General features: G+C 47.6%; 1 protein-coding gene across 1 annotated transcript; it reads left to right on the top strand.

Moving 5' to 3' along the window:
• Positions 1 to 6,393: 6,393 nt before the first annotated feature.
• On the top strand, positions 6,394 to 18,645 carry LOC108930120 (platelet-derived growth factor receptor-like protein). The gene is made up of 5 exons (XM_018745194.1): positions 6,394 to 6,647; positions 12,348 to 12,499; positions 17,339 to 17,632; positions 17,735 to 17,874; positions 18,427 to 18,645. The coding sequence occupies exons 1-5, from the start codon at positions 6,394 to 6,396 to the stop codon at positions 18,643 to 18,645; spliced, it is 1,059 nt and encodes a 352-aa protein (XP_018600710.1).
• Positions 18,646 to 21,255: the final 2,610 nt, after the last annotated feature.

Here is a 21,255-nt window from a genome sequence, read left to right as displayed (position 1 = left end):
GAAGGCCTTCTTTGCCCGCTTAGGAGTCTCAGTCAGCCTCTCCTCTGGTTATCATCCACAGTCTAATGGGCAAGTGGAACGCCTCAACCAGGAGGTTGGACGTTACCTGCGGAGTTACTGTGCTCAGAATCAAGCGGATTGGAGCAGATACCTCCCCTGGGCAGAGTATGCCCAGAACTCCCTGGTCCATTCGTCCACAAACTTAACTCCTTTCCAGTGTGTGCTCGGTTACCAGCCTCCGCTGTTCCCGTGGACGATGGAGACCAGTGGGTTGCCAGCTGTGGACGACTGGTACAAGAGGAGTGAGTCGGTGTGGGAATCCGCACATGTCCGTCTCCAGGAGGTGGTATCCAACCAAAAGGAGAAGGCCGACAAAAGGCGTAGGACTGTATTGTACCAGCCAGGGCAGAGAGTATGGTTGTCCACCCAGGATCTCAAACTGCATTTGCCCTCGAGGAAGCTTGCCCCCCGTTTCATCGGCCCCTTCAAGATCCTGAAGAGGATCAACCCGGTTTCTTACCGTCTTCAGTTGCCCTCGCATTATCGTATCTGTCCCACGTTTCATGTTTCGCGCCTCAAGCCCCATTGTGTTTCCGCCCTGCAGAGCCCAGCAGTCTCTCCACCTCCACCGTTGGATGTGGATGGTTCTCCTGCCTACTCCGTCAGGGCCCTCCTGGACTCCAAACGGAGACGGGGTACGCTGTACTATCTGGTCGACTGGGAGGGCTATGGGCCGGAGGAGCAGTCTTGGGTACCAGCACGGGACATCTTGGACCCAGCTCTTATTGAGGACTTCCATGAGTGTCATCCAGATCGGCCTGCTCCGCGACGGCGGGGGCGACCGCCTACCCGCCGGCGTTCTGCGGCTGGAGCCGCCCCTGGAGGGGGGGGTACTGTCACATCCCACGGGGTCACTGCCCCTCCTGGTCAGAGGCGGCGCCACTCAGTGCCGCTAGCTAACGCTTACCTATCACCTCACAGTCTCGTAGGACATGGAGGTATAAAAGGAGCCAGCGGAGCAGAACTAGTCGCGGATTCTTAATCAGCAGTTCTCTTGTGCTTCGTTGGCGATTGGTAGTCTCTTGTTCCCTCAGTTTGTTTCCTAGGTGTGCATGTTCCAGTCCCGAGTGCCCGTCCCGTCAGTTCCTGCCTCTTGTTTTTCAGTCCTGGTCCATCGTTCCTGTCCGGTATTTCGTCACGTCTCAGGGTTGCGGTCAGACTCACAGATTAGCGTTTCACTGTTCACCGTAGTTCCAACACCGTGTGTGTTTCCTGGTCTCGTGTTTCTTGTTTCACTTCCACCGAGTGTCTTACAATACTCACCGTACACGTCTAACCTCACACTGCACGTGAAGTCATTATATATTTCATCTGTGTTTGGACGTAATAGCAACGCGCGTCCGTGTCGGACTCCCGTCCGGACGCTACACAGGCATAAGAAAAGTTTCTTTCCTCAAGCCATCTACCTCATGAACACCTAAATCTCTCCCCTAGAGAGCAAACGTGCAATACATAATGCTATTTATATTTATATTTATAACTCTTTATCACATATCTCTTACTCACACTCCCTTGCATTTGTATCTAGTGACTATTTTTGTATATTGGGTACTTTATATTTTTCTATATTTTTTATCCCTTATTCACATACTCTATCTTCTCACCTGTCTTGTCACTGTCATTCTGTCTGTGCTGTGGTAGTTCCTGTCACCAAGACAAATTCCTTGTATGTGCGAACATACTTGGCAATAAAGCTCGTTCTGATTCTGATTCTAATAACTGTAGAGGAAATTACCATGCTAACTCACTGTATGAAAGGTACTACCTGTTCTTTAGATCAAATTCCCACTAAATGACTGAAAGCCTCAGTTTCCGTGCTTGTAGAACCTATTGTCAATATTGTTAATATGTCGTTACTTAATGACTGTGTTCCAAAAGCTTTTAAAATCGCTGTCATTAGACCCCTGCACCCCTACTACAGAAATCAGATCTGGAATGTAATGACCCATGCAATTATAGACCCATCTCCAATCTACCGTTTTTATCCAAAATTCTAGAAAAGATCGTAGTTTCACAAATTGTAAGATATTTTAACCATCATAACATATCTGAAAAATTTGTCTGGTTTCTGCACTGGTCACAGCACTGAAACGATGCTCACACATGTTATTAATGATATTCTCATCTCTTCGGATGCTGGTCAGATCTCTATTCTTATGTTACTGGACTTGAGTGATGCATCTGATACTGTAGACCATAGTATCCTACTGAGTAGACTTGAAAACCTGGATGGACTAAAAGGTACTGTTCTAAAGTGGTTTGACTTTTATGTAGCTAATCATGAACAATTTGTACTGAAATCTGATGACTGCACCCCCTCCAGCTCAACTACAGTTCAGTATGGTGTGCCACAGGGCTCTGTGTTGGGGCCATTACTGTTCCCACTCTATATGTTACCACTGGGTGACATTATTTGTAAACACAATGTGAATTTCCATTCGTATTCCGATGACACGCAGTTATATGTATCGTTTAAGCCTGATGATCCATCACATGTGGTGTCTTTAGCTAATTGTTTTACCAGTATAAAATTATGGATGAGTAAAAATTGTTTCTCTAAATGCCAGTAAAACAGAGGTACTGGTGGTGGGTGGCGATGCCAAATCTCTCAACATAATCACACCAATCTTTACAACAAATGGTATTAGCTTCAAGTGTACAGACCGTGTCAAGGATTTGGGTGTCCTGTTGGATGGAAAGCTGTCATTTATATCTCAAGTAAATGCTTTGACTAAGTCATGCTTCCTTCAGTTAAGAAACATAGCTAAATTATGGCAATTCCTATGTAGACAGGATGCTGAGAAACTGGTTCATGCTTTTTGTTTCAAGCAGGCTGGACTATTGTATTGCTTTATTCTCGGGTTGTCCATACCAAACTGTATTCAGGCTACAGTTGGTACAAAATGCTGCTGTGAGAATTGTCACTAGAACTAGGAAGTTTGACCATATAACACTGGTACTTAAACCGTTGCATCGGCTCCCAGTCGCATTTAGAGTTGATTATAAAATCCTGCTTTTGACCTATAAGGCAGTACATCGCATTGCTCCATCTTACCTCTGTGAGATTATTGATTCTTATATCCCATGAGGTACCTTTGTTCATTGGATGCAGGTTACCTTAAAGTACCTGTGATCAGTAAGACTTCCGTAGGAGGTCATACCTTTTGTTATAGAGCACCTAAACTGTGGAATAGTCTACCAGTTACTCTCAGAAATGCCCCATCTGTTTGTTTTCAAATCCAGACTAAAGACTTACATGTTCACTCAGGCTTGTTTAAGTTACAAATTACTAACAAATTACTAAATCCGTTCTTTCTTCTCGTTGAGCATTGTCTCACTACATAAGACTTGAGGAGGCTGGCCAGTGGAGACAGATGAATTCCAAGCTGACTGAAGATGATGACCAACTGCCATGATGGAGAAGGTGTTCCATGCTGAGCTGGCGATTCAAGATACCAAAAGTCATGGCTCAACTGACCCTGCTCTTTGCAGTGCTGGCATTCTTGTCACCATGGTCGGATCACAGGTGAACACATGGGGGCAAGCAGGCATCCAGGAGCGGTGGATTTCTTTGACATTGCCTCAGATGATGGTAAGGTTAGCTGAGTTGGGATGGGCGGTGTTGCTCTAAACTGGACTGCAGGGCATGAGGATGGTGAGCGTGGGGATGGACCCTGCAAAACTATAAAATGACTCTCTGTCAGCTGGACCCCTTTGATCAGGGTGGCAGCACAGTCAGCCAACAGTGTTCATAAAGAGTGTTGAGACACACTGGTCCAGTGCAAACAGCTTGGGAATTTAGCTCACATCTTTGGACTGTGAGAAAAAAAATCAGAACCCCTAGTGTAAACCCGTGCAAACATGGGAAGGACATGCAAACATCACACAGACTGAACAATGGTTAATACCTACACCTGATAACACAGCCCATGCATTGTAAGGATCCTTGATCCATGTGGCAAAGTGTGACCAAAGATTAAACACTGTGCAAAGCAAGGAATAAGTTAAAACGTAGTGCAGTATTCATTAAGCATGTGAACAAAAGGGTACTGAATAAGTACTTTGCTATGGCGTATCTAAACAACAGTGTATTAATTCTCCATTACTTATCTCCGTTGTGGTACCTGAGGAGTCTGGCCATGATACCAGCGTTCCATGTTGATGAAAACTGGTGACTACATACCATGATGGACGAGAGCTACCTATGCAAACCGAGATATCAGCTTACTGATGTCTAGTGACAATGTAATATATAGCTGTTTAAACTAGTCTTTGTATTTACTTTGATAGTAGTCAGAAGGGATGGGCAGCAACTGGCACTTGGACCCCTAGACGTTTTTTCTCCCTTACCTTTCAATTGAGATTTTTCTTTCTTCCTTTCCTCCGTGGCCAGATAACTTACTTACAATCTTAATAATTACATACTTATTGTAGTAATTTAATATATAGCCAACATTTTATTTGTATTATGTCTGTGATCCTTATTTCAGCGCTCTATGAGAAGAGCGCTCAATAAAAATAAGCTGAATTGAATTCAATGGTAATGATAGTTAAATCATTTATTCTCATCGAGTTTTCAGGACCTGCCATATGTATATAAATCCCAGTCCACATTTATTATGATCATTATTATTATGTTTACTTAAGCACATGTAAAAGAATAAATAGTGCTTATATTAACATAGAGCTACAGAAAGTTACCAAAGAAAAGCTTTGTAAAATGCCAAGTTTTCATAAAGAGTGACTGAGACTATCACAGTAATAAACGTGCAGAACACTCACTCAGAATGGGCGGGGGTTTATTTTTGTAAAAAAATCATTTGACAATGATTTTCTTACTGATCTCCATCATATTTTTTAAAGTTTATTATGTATCATAAAAAAAAAACCTCAAAAGTAAAATTACTAGTATTAATTACTGTTTTTGCTTAGGTTATGTTCACTGGTTTTAATACAAAATTAATATAAATGTTTAAACTTTGGAGGGGGCGTGATGGCGCAGTGGGTTGGACCAGGTCCTTCTCTTTGGTGGGTCTGCGGTTCGAGTCCCACTTGGGGTGCCTTGCGACAAACTGGTGTCCTGTCCTGGGTGTGTCCCCTCCCCCTCCAGCCTTACGCCCTGAGTTGTCAGGTTAGGCTCTGGTTCTCTGTGACCCTGTATGGGACAAGCGGTTCAGAAAATATATATATGTGTGTGTGTGTGTGTGTGTGTTTAAACTTTAATATGAGATATCTAGTCTGTGACAACAAAAATGTGCACAACTCCTGAACCGACTAGAGTTAACTTTCCCTGGTATTTCTGTTGGCTGGTCCAACCTCCACATTCACAGGCTGGAAAAGTGACCCTCCAATGGGTCTATTCAGCAAGTACCCTGGAATCTGGCCTATTAGTGCCACTCTCTTGAGAGAAGGAATTTCTGTTATACAAGTAAACAGGTGACCATTTGCTTTGCCTGTGACGTTTCCAAGCCCGCAGCTCCACGGCTCACTGGAAGAGCCAGCTTTGCTTTTCAGTCGTTCTGCACACGGTTATAAATTTTGCAGTCTCTCTTCACTACCATATATAAGAAATCTGACCTTGATAACAAGAGCTACAGGTTTAAACAGTGGAATTCTGGCAAAAATGAAGTGGAGGCTAGTTATCAGTGCTTTGGTCATTATTGGTGCTCTTCTTGAATTTGGTAAGTTTATTTAATACTTATATTATAGCAGCACCAGAGTGCTGAGAGCATCTTACAGGGCCTTCTGTTGAATGATTGCTAATGTAATGTTACACAGTCCTACAGTCATCTTTTCTCACATTTTCATCACCTTTGGGGTTCAAGAAAAGTAAATACTGATGACAGAACTACTTCTGGGGGGGCGCAGTGGCGCAGTGGGTTTGACTGGGTCCTGCTCTCTGGTGGGTTTGGGGCTCAAGTCATGCTTGGGGTGCCTTGCGATGGACTGACATCCCACTCTGGGTGCGTCCTCTTCTCCTCCAGCCTTTTGCCCTGTGTTGTCAGGTTAGGCTCCGGCTCCCCATGACCCCCTATGGGACAAGCAGTTTCAGACAGTATGTGTGTGTGTGTGTGTGTGTGTGTGTCTGTGAGAATTACTTACTGTGACACATATTTTACTTTTCTGACAAGTGTTTAAATGTAAATTAGAAGGATTTATGAAGAGTCCAAATGAAAGGATTCATTGTAATTGCAAAAATACAGTACAGACTGACAACTGTTTATACAAATACAAACAGAGCCTAACAGAACTGCTGTTTTTTTCTGCACAGGCCACAGCCAGAGGGGGGAACAGCAGATTCCTAGGAAGCAAACTGATAAGAAGCCTAAGGCAATGAAAAAGGCTGAAATGAATGCAGGAAGAAAGAACAAAGCCCCCCAACCAGCAAGAAAACTGAGAGTCACATCAGCACGGGGCCCACAGACCCAAACCTTCCTCACCCAAGTACTGGATAAGGGAAAGTTTCACAAGCTGGGAGACACACTGAGTATTCCAGCAGGGGAAAGCTTGAACCTCAGGTGCAAAGGGAATCCTGTGCAATGGACAGTGCCTCATTACCTGGAAGAGGAGAATGAGGGCAGGCTCAGGTAACAGCTCACTATGAGCAGGAGATTGTAGAGAACTGAGATTACAGGCAGACTCCAGTTTACGAACGTCCAATTTACGTACAACTCATAGCTACAAAACACTCCCCCCCCCAAAGCCCATTAAATTCAAAATTTGAGCTATACACACACACACACACACACACACACACACACACACACACACACACACACACACATTTTCAGAACCGCCTGTCCCATACGGGGTCACGGGGAACCGGAGCCTACCCGGCAACACAGGGCGTAAGGCCGGAGGGGGAGGGGACACACCCAGGACGGGACGCCAGTCCGTCGCAAGGTACCCCAAGCAGGACTCGAACCCCAGACCCACCGGACAGCAGGACTGCGGCCCAACCCACTGCGCCACCACACCCCCTACTGAGTTACATACAATGATTTGTAATAACAAACGAGTGCTACTTTGTGATGCCCATCAAAACATTGTGCATCTACAGCAGTTCGTTGGCTCATTAACGTGTGAGCCAGAGGTAGGACAAAGATTTCCTTATTTTCAGTTGGACCATGTTGCTGTTAACAGTGTCTCGTGTGTTATTGTCCATCCATCCATCCATCTTCCTCCGCTTCTCCGGGACTGGGTCGCGGGGGCAGTAGTCCGAGCAGAGCCCCCCAGACTTCCCTCTCCCCACACACCTCCTCCAGTTCCTCTGGGGGAACCCCAAGGCGTTCCCAGGCCAGCCGGGAGACATAGTCTCTCCAATGTGTCCTGGGTCTGCCCCGAGGCCTCCTCCCAGTGGGACATGCCCGGAACACCTCACCAGGGAGGCGTCCAGGAGGCATCCGGAACAGATGCCTGAGCCACCTCAACTGGCTCCTCTCGATGCGGAGGAGCAGCGGCTCTACTCCGAGCTCCTCCCGGGTGACTGGGCTCCTCACCCTGTCCCTAAGGGTGCGCCCAGCCACTCTGCGGAGGAAACTCATTTCTGCCGCTTGTATCCGCGATCTCATTCTTTCGGTCATGATCCAGAGCTCATGACCATAGGTGAGGGTAGGAACGTAGATTGATTGGTAAATTGAGAGCTTCGCCTTACAACTCAGCTCCCTCTTCACCACAACAGACCGGTACAATGACCGCATTACTGCGGACGCCGCACCAATCCGTCTGTCAACCTGCCGCTCCATTTTTCCCTCACTCGTGAACAAGACCCCGCGAGATACTTAAACTCCTCCACTTGAGGGAGCAGCTCCCCCCTAACCCGGAGGGGGCATCCCACCCTTTTCCGACTGAGAACCATGGCCTCGGATTTGGAGGTGCTGATTCTCATCCCCGCCGCTTCGCACTCAGCTGCAAACCTCCCCAGTGCACGCTGCAAGTCTTGATTCGATGAAGCCAACAGGGCCACATCGTCCGCAAAAAGCAGAGACGAGATCTCGCGGCCACCAAAACAGACACCCTCCGTTCCCTGGCTGCGCCTAGAAATTCTGTCCATGAAGATAATGAACAGAATCGGTGACAAAGGGCAGCCCTGGTGGAGTCCAACATGCACCGGGAACAGGTCTGACTTACTGCCGGCAATGCGAACCAAGCTCCTGCTCCAGTCATACAGGGAACAAACAGCCCGTAGCAGCGAGCCCCGAACCCCATAATCCCGAAGTACCCCCCACAGGATGCCACGAGGGACACGGTCGAATGCCTTCTCCAGGTCCACAAAACACATATGGACTGGTTGGGCAAACTCCCACGAACCCTCCAGCACCCTAGTGAGGGTATAGAGCTGGTCCAGTGTTCCACGGCCAGGGCGAAACCGCATTGTTCCTCTTGAATCCGAGGTTCGACTATCGGTCGGATTCTCCTCTCCAGTACCCCGGCATAGACTTTCCCAGGGAGGCTAAGGAGTGTGATCCCCCTGTAGTTGGAACACAATCTCCGGTCCCCCTTCTTAAAAAGAGGGACCACCACCCCGGTCTGCCAGTCCAGAGGCACCGTTCCCGAACTCCACGCGATGCTGCAGAGGCGTGTCAGCCAAGACAGCCCCACAACATCCAGAGACTTGAGAAACTCGGGGTGGATCTCATCCACCCCCGGAGCCTTGCCACCGAAGAGTTTTTTGACTACCTCAGCAACTTCAGCCAGGGTAATGGACGAGTCCCCCTCTGAGTCCCCAGCCTCAGCTTCCTCTACGGAAGGCGTGTTGGAGGGATTGAGGAGATCCTCAAAGTACTCTTTCCACCGCCCGAGGACATCCTCAGCTGAGGTCAGCAATGCACCACTTCCACTGTAAACAGTGTTTGTGGAGCACCGCTTCCCCCCTCTGAGTCGCCGGATAGTTTGCCAGAATCTCTTTGAGGCCAACCGAAAGTCTTCCTCCATGGCCTCACCGAACTCCTCCCAAGCCCGAGTTTTTGCCACGGCAACTGCCAGAGCCGCGTTCTGTTTGGCTTGTCGGTACCCGTCAGCTGATTCAGGAGTCCCATGAGCCAGCCAGGCCCGATAGAACTCCTTCTTCAGCTTGACGGCATCCCTTACTTCCGGTGTCCACCACCGTGTTCGGGGATTGCCGCCGCGACAGGCGCCGGAGACCTTATGGCCGCAGCTCCGAACCGCCGCCCCGACAATGGAGGCGTGGAACATAGTCCATTCAGACTCAATGTCCCCCACCTCCCTCGGGACCTGGTTGAAGCTCTGTCGGAGGTGGGAGTTGAAGACCTCTCTGACAGGGGCCTCCGCCAAATGTTCCCAACAGACCCTCACTATGCATTTGGGCCTGCCAGGTCTGTCCAGCTTTTTCCCCCGCCATCGAATCCAACTCACCACCAGGTGGTGATCAGTTGACAGCTCAGCCCCTCTCTTCACCTGAGTGTCCAAGACATATGGCCGAAGATCAGAAGAAACGACTACAAAGTCGATCATCGCTCTCCGACCTATGGTGTCCTGGTGCCAAGTGCACTGATGGACACTCTTATGCATGAACATGGTGTTCGTTATGGACAAACCGTGACTAGCACAGAAATCCAATAGCAACTCACCACTCGGGTTCAGATCAGGGAGGCCGTTCCTCCCAATCACGCCCCTCCAAGTGTCACTGTCGCTACCCATGTGGGCGTTAAAGTCCCCCAGTAGAACGACAGAGTCCCCAGTGGGAGCGCTTTCCAGTACGCTCCCCAGGGACTCTAAAAAGGCCGGGTACTCTGCACTGCTGCTAGGCGCATAAGCACAAACGACAGTGAGAGACCGTTCCCTGACCCGAAGGCGCAGGGAGATGACCCTCTTGTTCACTGGGGTAGACTCCAACACATGGCGGCTGAACTGGGGGGTTATTAATAAGCCCACACCCGCCCGCCGCCTCTCACCCTGGGCAACGCCAAAATAGTGGAGAGTCCACCCCTGCTCGAGAAGAGCGGTTCCAGAACCCAAGCTGTGAGTGGAAGTGAGCCCGACTATATCTAGACGGTATCTCTCAACCTCCTGCACTAACTCAGGCTCCTTCCTCACCAGTGAGGTGACATTCCAAGTCCCAAAGGCCAGAGTTGGCGCCTGAGGTTTGGGTCGGCCGGGCACTCGGCCCCGACCACCGCCCAAATCACAACTCACCGGCCCCTTACGGCCTCTCCGGCAGGTGGTGAGCCCACCGAAGAGCGGCTCCACGTCTTGGTTTCGGGCTGAGCCCGGCCTGGCCCTGTGGGCATAGACCTGGCCACCAGGCGCTCGCATGCAAGCCCCCCCCCAGGCCTGGCTCCAGGGTGGGGCCCCGGTGACCCCATACCGGGCGGGGAAGACGAGAACCTTGATTTTACAGTCATAAGGGCGTTTTGAACTGCTCTTTGTCTCGTCTGTCACCCAGGACCTGTTTGCCATGGGAGACCCTACCAGGGACATATAGCCCCAAGCAAAATAGCTCCTGAGGTCATTCAGGCACTCAAACCCCTCCACCACGTTCAGGTGGCGGTTCGCGGAGTGGGTGTGTTATTGTATTTGGCTTTAATTTTATTTTTTGTTTTTACCTGTGGGTGCAGTGGTGCAGTGGGTTGAACCACGGTCCTGCTCTCTGGTGGGTCTGGGGTTTGAGTCCTGCTTGGGGTGCCTTGCGATGGACTGGTGTTCCGTCCTGGGTGTGTCCCCTCCCCCTCCAGCCTTACCCCCTGTGTTACCGGGTAGGCTCTGGTTCCCTGTGACCCCCTATAGGACAAGCGGTTCTGTGTGTGTGTGTGTGTGTGTGTGTGTGTGTGTGTGTGTGTGTGTGTGTGTGTGTGTGTGTATGTTTTTACCTGCCTAAGTGTGGTGCAAGTAATGGTGAAGCATCAAAGGAAAACAATCACGACTGAAACTAAAGTGGAAATAAGCGATCGGAAAAAAGGTGAAACATCAACTTACAGTGGAAGAGCAAACATTAAAGTTAATGTTTTTATACCTACACACAGACACACTCACACTCTCTCTCTCTCTCTCTCTCTCTCTCTCTCTCTCTCTGTCATAAATACTGTAGTAAATTTATTAATACTTTCTATGTCTATATTATACTGTAGTTACATTTATATTTATTATTGCTATCATTATCATTACATCATTACATTGTGTTATTATTATTATTATTATTATTATTATTATTATTATTACTATTACTGTATTGTTATTACAGGGGGCGCGGGGGCGCGGTGGCGCGGTGGGTTGGACCAGGTCCTGCTCTCCCGTGGGTCTGGGGTTCGAGTCCCGCTTGGGGTGCCTTGCGACGGACTGGCGTCCCGTCCTGGGTGTGTCCCCTCCCCCTCCGGCCTTGCGCCCTGTGTTGCCGGGTAGGCTCCGGTTCCCTGCGACCCCATATGGGACAAGCGGTTCAGAAAATGTGTGTGTGTGTGTGTATTGTTATTTTAAAGATGTTTTAGTGTATCCGGAAGTGTTTCTTTAATGTTTTTTATGCATGGAAAGGTGCACGATATATTATATACCAAGACAAACATTTGACTAACTGAGCTTATATATGAACTGTACCTAACTGTTCCGAGTCACATACAAATCCGAGTGAAAGACAGACCTAAGAAGGGAACTTGTTCGTAGTTCGGGGACTGCGTGTAGCTTATTTGTTATTCCTTGTATTATAATATTGCAATAGGAAAGGGGGATATCACAATATTTTTGTATTCACTCCTCTGAAGAGTTAAAATATCCAACACTTCACCTGGTCTATATGTCAAAAGCAATATTTAATGTGGCGACACAGTGGTGCAGCAGGTACTGTGGCTGTTTCACAGTGCCTGCGCTGTTCAAATCCATTTCACTGTTTATCCAGTCTCTATGTTTTCCCTGTGTTTTTGTGAACTGGTGAACTGTTCAGGGTGTTCATCCAGACCTATTTCTCAGTTAGCGGGCGGCTGGGACGGATCACACCGAGGCAGAAAATCTTCATGTGTGACATCGGTTACCTGCATATCCTGAGAGAAATTTCTGCGAACTTGTTTAATGTTTAACCTCCCCAAACCCGAACCGTAACTAAGTGCTCCGACTTACATACAACTCGGACTTAAAGACAGACTTAGGAACAGAACCTGTTCGTAATCTGGGGACTGTCTGTAATAGTCTTTTTTCCCTTTGCAAATTAGCTGATGGCTAATGTGAAGTCTAATTCTTGCACTCGTCTGAGAAAACTGAAATTCAGCAGCTGAATGGCATCTGTGTCCACTTTTGCCTTTCTGTGGTGACCTCACTTGTATTGCTACTGTCTCCAACAGCACTGTCCAGCACAAGCATTACAGCTCCCTGACCTTAAGCAATGCCACAGGGACAGACACAGGGCAATACACCTGCTACCCTATGTACTGTGAAGACAAAGACTGCAGGAAGGAATATAACAAAGCTATTAAGGTCTTCATCTTCTTTCCTGGTAAAAGTATTCTTCATGTTATGAAAATATTATGTTTTCTCGTCACTAAAAACAAGACTAAATCTATTAAACAAACTCTGTCTGTAGAATTCCTGGTGAAATATTTGCAAACAAGTTACATTTCATCCAAAAATCCCCATGAAAGAGATTAAGAACACAATGTGTACCCTGGCCGGGATAGGGTCACCAGGACCTACCCCTTGAGCCAGGCCTAGGGGTAGTATTCCTGGGCAAGTGCCTGGTGGCCAGGCAGCCCTGCCAGGCTCAGCCTGAAAAGGCGACATGGAGGGGCCATGTGGGCCCACCACCTGCAAGGTCCAACATGGGGGTTGGGTGCAATGCCTTTCAGGCAGCAGGAGGGGGCAGGGTGGCATATGGTGTCGCAGACCCTCGCGGCAGAAACTGGCTCTTGGCACGTGGAATGTGATACCATCTAGATATAGTTGGGCTCACCTCCTCTCACAGTGTCGGCTCTGGAACCAAACTCCTCAGTAGGGGGTAGTCTCTCTCCTACTCAGGAGTTGCACAAGGTGAGAGGCGCTGGGCGGGTATGGGGATACTCACAAGCCCCTGGCTGGCTGCTGTACAGTTTGAGTTTGTCCTGGTGCATGAGAGATGGGACTTAAAGTCGCAGAGGAAAACTCTGACTGTTGTGTGTGCTTATACACCAGACAGCAATTCAAAGTATTTGACCTTCTTGGAAAGAATGGTGGGGTTTGGACAGGGTCCTACCTACAGACTCCATAGTCCTGCTGGGGGACTTCAGTGCTCACTTTGGCAATGACTGGGAAATCTGGAGGGGCGTGATTGGGAAGAACGGCTTGCCCGATCTAAACCCGAATGGTGAAATGTTATTTGACTTCTATGCTAGTGATGGTTTCTCCATAAGAAACACCATGTTCAATCACAAGGATACTCATAAGTGGACTTGGTACCAGAGCTCCTTGGACCAAAGGTCAATGATTGACTTTGTAGTCATTTCATCTGACTTGAGGCCAAATGTTCTGGACACTCGGGTGAAGAGAAGTGCTGAGCTGTCAACCGATTACCATGTGGTGGTGAGTTAGATCAGATTTTGGGGAAAACTGATGGACAGACCCGGTAGACCCAAGCGTATAGTGAGGTTGTGGTGGGAACAACTGTCCAGAACCTGTCCAGAATGATTTTAACACCCACTTCCTTGAGAACTTCTCCCAGGTCCCAGAGGAGGACATTGTCGGGAGGTGGACGGAGCACTTTCAGGAACTCCTAAACCAAAGAGATATGCCTCCCTTACAGGAGTCAGGGCCAGAGGCTTCCAGGGTATCAGAGTCCATTTTCCTGGAGGAAGTCACTGAGGTACCTGGAAAGCTCCACAGTGGGAAATCACTGGGGGTGGATGAGATTCTCCCAGATCTACTTAAGGCCCTGGATGTTGTGGGGCTGTCATGGCTGACATACCTCTGCAATGTTGCATGGACCTCGGGGACAGTGCCTTTGGATTGGCAAACTGGGGTGGTGGTCCCTATCTTTAAGAAAGAGGACCAGAGAGTGTGTGCCAACTATCAGGGTATCAGACTTCTCAGCCTCCTTGGAAAAGCCTATGCCAGGGTACTGGAATGGAGGCTCCAGCTGATAGCTGAACCTCGGATTGAAGAAGAACAATACAGATTCCGTCCTGGCCGGGGAACACTGGACCAGCTTTTCACCCTCTCACGGATAATTGAGGGGGCATAGAAGTTAGTCTCATGTCCACGTCCAATTGTTCTAATTGTTATTTGAGCACTTGGCTTTAAAAGACCCTCCTCGGCTCGTTCACACTCGCAGAATTTCAATGAGAAAACCACTCACCTTAGCTCTTATGTCCCAATCTCCTTCGTTCCCAGTCCCTGTTTTTCGGTCCCCGGCTTCCGACCATTCGCCTCATCTCCTGACTACGTCCACGGATCTTCGCTCCTACTCTGACCGCCGATCGATTGACTCTTCGCCTGTCCCTGACAACAAGAACTCGCCTGACCTCTCAGTTTCTGACAAACAATCCTGAACTTGGGTCCAGCCATTTCCACGTTCTTGGTTCCGCGTGAGGGGGTGTGGTGGTGCAGTGGGTTGGACTGCAGTCCTGCTCCCTGGTGAGTCTGGGGTTCGAGTCCTGCTTGGGGTGCCTTGCGACGGACTGGTGTCCCGTCCTGGGTGTGTCCCCTCCCCCTCTGGCCCTATGCCCTGTGTTACCGGGTTGGCTCCGGTTTCCCACGACCCTGTATGGGACAAGCGGTTCTGAAAATGTGTGTGTGTGTGTGTGTGTGTGTGTGTGTGTGTGTGTGTGTGTGTGTGTGTGTGCGTGGGTGTGTGTGTATGTGTGTGTGCGTGGGTGTGGGTGTGGGTGTGGGTGTGGGTGGGTGTGGGTGGGTGGGGGGCGGTTCTGTGTGACAGAAGATTCCACTTTAAACATGGACCCAGCAGCAATCAAACACCTAAAAAGCGCTCTGAAGAAACTCCAACATTTGTTGTGTCTGGAAACAGATCCGAGAGCTCAGACGATGCAAGCTTCACTGCCAGACCCTGGATCACCACCAGAGGTCATCCTTGTTCTACCAAAGAATCCTCAGCTTGAGGGAAAGACCAGATTCTGGACTAATTCATATGGCAGGCTATCACCTTGGACAACCTGCCCTGTGAGCATCTGCAATACCCCCAGACGACCATTAGGGAAACCCAAACGCCCTTCCGGGTTGGTTGGGGACACCTGACCCCCACTGAACGACAACGACATCTCCAAACGGGTCTTTGTCTGTACTGTGGTGGTTCTAGCCACTTCCTAGTGACCTATTTGAAGCGCCCCTCTGCTAGAGCCTCCTGTACACACCACTGGGTGAGTGACCCCTCCCCACAGCTCACAGTTCCCATCGTTCAATCCTGGGAGGGAAGTGCCTGCCAGATAGTCATATGTGCATTCATAGACTTCAGAGCAGCTAGTAGCTTCAGGGACATCGCTTTTGTGAGGTCACACGACATTCCCACAGAAAGCTGTAAAGTTAAGTTACGGGTTAATGCGCTTCACGGGCAACCAGTGGAGTCTTGCACTCAGGAGCTTGAGCTCCAGATAGGGGCTTGCCCTAGGGAAAAGCAGTCATTTTTTTCTTATTGCATCCCCCGACATACCAGTCATTCTGGGGTACACCTGGTTGGCTAAACATGACCCCGTGTTTTCCTGGAGTTCAAAGGAGTTCATTTCATGGGGAGAGCAGTGCGCCTCCTCTTACCTGTCCCTACCTTGTCGAGCTACATCGATCAACAGCCCTGGATTCACGCTGCCTCTGACTTTACCAGAGGAATATACGGACCTAGCGGAGGTCTTTAGCAAATCACGTGCATCTGCCATAACACCACACTGTCCGTTGGACTGTGCCATTGACTTCCTGCCAGGAACCTCCCCTTCGAGGGGCTGGGTTTACCCACTGCCCCTACCACTGCAGAAGGCCATGGAAGAATATCTCATTGAGGCCCTATCCTTGGATATCATTAGGCCGTCTACCTCACCGGCCTCAGCTAGTTTTTTTATTTGTGGGGAAAAGGGACGGTGGCCTGCGGCCCCGTATTGACTATAGAGGTCTCAACAAGATCACTGTAAAATACCTTCATCCCTTGCCATTAATCACGGCCATGCTAGAACAGGTCCATGGTGCATGGGTTTTTACTAAATTAGACCTGCGCAGCATGTATAATCCATTCCGTTTAACAGAAGAGGACAAATGGAAGACGGCGTTTAGTACTGCCCTGGGCCACTATGAATACTGGTCATGCCTTTTAGTCTACCTAATGCTCCCTCTGTATTCCAGGCCTTTGTAAATCATGTGCTGGGGAATTTGATGAATAAGTGTGTACTCTTTTACCTTGAAAACATCCTGGTGTTCTCGCGTTTCATGACTGAGCATGTGGCACACGTGAGACAGGTCCTTGGCCACTTATTAGACAACGGTCTCATTGTTAAAGGTAAGAAATGCCTTTTTCACCCGGAGCATGTGGCTTTCCTGGGTTTCATCCTTGGTCCAGGTGAGGTTTGCAGTAGATCCAGCTAAGGTCCAGGCTGTGCTAGATTGGCCCCATCCAACCTCCGTGAGAACTCTGCAGCAGTTTTTGGGGGTCGCAAACTTTTACCGCCAGTTTATTCGTGGTTTTAGTAGTTTATGCCTAGAGGTGAGATCTGAACCTATGACCTTTTGTATCCAAAGGCAGCAGCTCTAACCACTTAACCCCCAGCTACACTGTTACTATAGAAAGAGAAGTATGGTTTCTCCAACTCTGCTCAATTACAACAGAACCGTCACCAGGACAAGTCATGTGAAAAATTACTCACTTGTGTCTTGTCGAGAATAACAAATGGTTATCTGTGAAGTACCATCTTGCTGCTTGTGCCTCTTAGAGTCCATATGTAGACTACCTTTGAAATGAACTGTCCTCTACTCGTATGTTTAAACATATACTGAGTGTAGCTGCTATTAATGTGATTGAGTCTATATATCTGGTTGCTGGTCACTGTCTATTCCCTGTTTACAATTTCAAGCCTAAAAACACTTAAACATCCTTAATTCTCGGACACACCAAAGCATCTAAATTCAAATCGGGCTCATTATGGTATGGATTAAAAAGGTTCTTGTGTCTAACATTTTTTTTTGGAAGAAATGTGCATTTCACTGTATTCAGTGAATTTATATCTAAGTTGTTGAACTCATGATTTCCATTCTCTTTTACAAGAGGTCATTAATTTTAAAAGCATAGTATAAAACAATCTGATAGAAATGCTATTACAAAATGTCTGTTTTTCATTTGTTTATTTGGATATCTTTCCATTGCCAACCCAAGACCCCCATGAGTTGTTTGTGCCATCTGCGGAGTATTATGAGGTGATTCAGCTCCGAAGCAACCGACCCACCACTTTGCCCTGTCAAGTGACTTCTCCTCTAGCCAAGGTGACATTGCACCGAGAGTTTCCCCCAGAGGAGGTGCAGGTGGATGGGTCAGAGATCTCCTTTGATGTGAAGAAGGGCTTCACAATCCACCGCCCCAGACCCCACCATGCTGGTGCTCTATTCTGCGTGGCCAGTCTGGGTGGTCTTCGGCAGAGCTCCACCAAGTACTTGCTCATCTATGTCAACTGTAAGGGACAGATTGAAAACAACAACAATCCGATTTTTCAGACTAGTAACTCTATTGTTGGTGAACATGGGTGCAGAGGTAACATTGTTTTTTTCCCACTAGACCCTATGTCCCCTCCATCCCCAAAGATTCAACTCTCGTCTTCTTCAGTTCGAATTGGAGAGAATTTGCAGGTGTCCTGCACCGTGGAAGGAGAACTGGATGTAGATATTGTTTTCACTTGGGAATTCCCTGGGCAAAAGGTAATACAAGTATACATGTATATATATATATATAGAGGGCGCGGTGGCGCAGTGGGTTGGACCACAGTCCTGCTCTCTGGTGGGTCTGTGGTTCGAGTCCCGCTTGGGGTGCCTTGCGACGGACTGGCGTCCCGTCCTGGGTGTGTCCCCTCCCCCTCCGGCCTTACGCCCTGTGTTGCCGGGTAGGCTCTGGTTCCCCCGCAACCCCGTATGGGACAAGCGGTTCTGAAAATGTGTGTGTGTGTGTGTATATACACAGGGGGTAAGGCCGGAGGGGGACACAGCCAGGACGGGACGCCAGTCCGTCGCAAGGCACCCCAAGCAGGATTTGAACCCCAGACCCATTGGAGAGCAGGACCCAGTCCAACCCACTGCACCACTACGCCCCCTGCTCCATATATTCAATGAACTACATTTCTGCAACTTTTGTTACAGCTTATTTGTAAAAGTTGAAGTGATGGCTATTACCCTAACACCAGTCATCACTGACTTTAAGTTCCTTTTTTCTTTTATAAACTTGTCATGGTGTAGTGATGTGTTGCTTCTCTTCAGCTTGGAAGGCCACTTTACACCCAGGACAGCATGCGCCTCATTCGAACTGGAGGTCAAGATCTCCAGGTGTCAGAGACCTTGCTCCTTGTGGATGAGATAAGGGATGTAGACAAGGGAACGTACACATGCACCGCCCAAAACTTGGAGGGCTCCCGGTCTGTCTCCACCATGGTCAAGGTGCTACGAGCCAAAACCATTTCCAAGGCTAAGAAACACTAAAGGCTGTGACTCCTTCTCACCCCTCTGAAAAGGCACAATCACTGGGAAAGGACTGCAGTCTGTGTTCCTGGGACACTAACCCAAACAGCAACAGCTACGCTAGGAAAATGATACTTAATGTTTATATACTAATCCAACAGAAGAGTTCAGACAAAAGAAATTAAAACAATGCAAATGAGTTAACACTCGGTGAACAAGTGCACATGGCTTGGACAGCCCAAATGGGGCGATGGTCACTGAGATTATAACAGGTGAGACTTGCAAAGACTAATAGAGGTTGAGAATTTAACACAGCATGAGCCAAACTATAACTGAGAGAAAGACATCATGGTGGCTCTGGTTTCACACCACATACTTGTTGGGAGATGCAGACCCAAATGTAATGCATGTAAATGTGAACAAATACTTTGTGAAATGCAATAGTGGTATTAAATATAACTCATCAGAAATATGAATTCTAACTCAAATGGGCATTTCTCGGGGATGACGGTATTGGCTTTTCTCTTGTTATTCATTTCACAGTAATATTGGAAAGCAAAATTCACTGTCTCTGGCATTAAGCTTATGTGGATTGCAATTAGAAGAAAACATTTTGATAAGCTTAAAGATAAAAATAAGATTCCCACAACCTAATTATATCTGCTAAACAAACTCTGACAAGAAACAACACACACACATTCTCTCTCTCTCTCTCTGTTGTAGTACTGTAGTAACATTTATTATTACATTGTATTATTATTATTATTATTACTGTATTGTTATATTAAACCCATTTTAGTGTATCCGGAAGTATTTCTTTAATGTTTTTTTTATACATAACAAAGTACACAATATACAATATACTAAGACAAACATTTCACTAACTGACGTTAGTGTCACACAGACTGATTGGAGACGAGAGGTAAGTGGATGGACCCAATTGCGGGTCAGTTTTATTCTTCCAACAAGGCTCGTTGGACAAGACAAACTCGAAGGTCAGGGACAGGCGAAAGTCTTCCAGGCACAGACGTCACAATACAGGCAAAACAAACTCAGAGATCAAGAAACTGGCAATGTTCAAGAACCAGGAACTTGAGAAAAAGGCAGGACAGTAAGGACATGGAGAAGACACTGATCATGCAAATCCACAGAAGTGTGTTTGCAAGAATCCACTGTGTTGTGCGGTCATGGAGCTCCCTTTATACCGGCTCTCATCAATTAACTGCAGATGTTGCCGCTCTGCTTGTTCCCAGGGGCATGACAGTTAGATACACACCATACCTAACTGTTCTGTCTTACATACAAATCGGACTTAAAGACAGACATAAGAACGGAACTTGTTTGTAATCCGGGGACTGTGTGTATCTTATTTGTTATTCCTTGTCTTAGAAAATAGCAATAGGAAAAGGGAAGTTTCCAATATTTTTGTATTCATATCTCTGAAGAGTTAAAATATCTGACACTTCACAGTCCGGGTAAATTGCGTTCATTCATTTTTTTCTTCAAAATTGAAAAACAAACTGGAACTACGATGTCTTCATTCATTCTTTGATTTAATATTGAAATCAGAAAAATTAGATAATGGCTTTTTATTGCTTCTGAGCGCACACGAAAAAGAAAAAAGACTTGTTTATTAATTTTCTTTTTTTGCTTAATCATAATCTCACAATGCCAAATATGATGAATGCCCTGAAGTGCACAATATTTCTAATCTAACAAGTTTCCTAACCTAGAACGGGCGGCGTGGTGGCACAGCAAATAGTGCTGCTGTCTCACAGTACCTGGGTGGAGTGAGAAGACATGGGTTTGTTCCCTGTTCAGTCTGTGTGGAATTTTTATATTCACCCCGTGTCTGTGTCTGCGGGAGTTTCCTCCCACAATTCAAAGACACACATACTGTTCAGGTTCACCCATAGTGTGTGAGTGACAGAGATAGTGTGTTCCACTTATATATGGAGGAGTGACCCATTGTAAGCAGTGTAAGTCACCTTGCTGAATAAGGTGTGTGTGCTGATAACATAGAGTTCATTGGAAGTTGCTTTGGAGAAAAGTGTCTGCTAAATAAATAAATATAAACTAGAACTTCACAGGTTGGGGGGGGGGGGGGGGGGGCAGGTGCGGTGCCGCAGCAGGTTTGGCCTGTGTCTGCTCTCTGGTGGGTCTGCGGTTCGAGTCCTGCTTAGGGTGCCTTGTGATGGACTGGCATCTTGTCCTGGCTGTGTATCCTCCTCCTCCAGCCCTCTGCCCTTTGTTTCCGGGTTAGGCTCTGGCTTGCCACGAGCCCACTTGGGACAAGCGGTTTCAGTCAGTGTGTGTGTGTGTGTGTGTGTGTGTGTAGAACTTGCTTTTAACACCTGAACTTAATTAGTAATAAGATTCATAAGAAGTGGCACCTGCAAAATCCTGCGGATTTTCTCAGTGTACATGTCATCCTCCCTTACTGTCACTCTCTTGCTGCTTTTGAAAAGCACATAGCGATCCAAATTAACTTATGATCAATAACTTGGAGCGAAGCCAGCATGGTTGTTAAAGCAACTGATGGATTATGCGCGGTTTCAATTTGTTTACATGCAGGTTCAAGAATACCACAAAATAAAAAAACTCAGAGTCAAAAAAATAAGATGGCAAGAA

Source organism: Scleropages formosus, chromosome 13 (genome assembly GCF_900964775.1).
Source record: "Scleropages formosus chromosome 13, fSclFor1.1, whole genome shotgun sequence".
Taxonomy (NCBI): Eukaryota; Metazoa; Chordata; class Actinopteri; order Osteoglossiformes; family Osteoglossidae; genus Scleropages; species Scleropages formosus.
The sequence above is the reverse complement of the archived record's forward strand: the minus strand, read 5'-3'. Positions and strand labels throughout refer to the sequence as shown.

Excerpts from the sequence above, each read along its gene's own strand:
- LOC108930120 (XM_018745194.1), top strand. The coding sequence starts at position 6,394 with ATGAAAAAGGCTGAAATGAATGCAGGAAGAAAGAACAAAGCCCCCCAA. Across the intron at positions 6,648-12,347 it reads GAGAATGAGGGCAGGCTCAG|CACTGTCCAGCACAAGCATT; the intron begins GTAACAGCTCAC and ends TGTCTCCAACAG. Across the intron at positions 17,875-18,426 it reads GGGAATTCCCTGGGCAAAAG|CTTGGAAGGCCACTTTACAC; the intron begins GTAATACAAGTA and ends GCTTCTCTTCAG.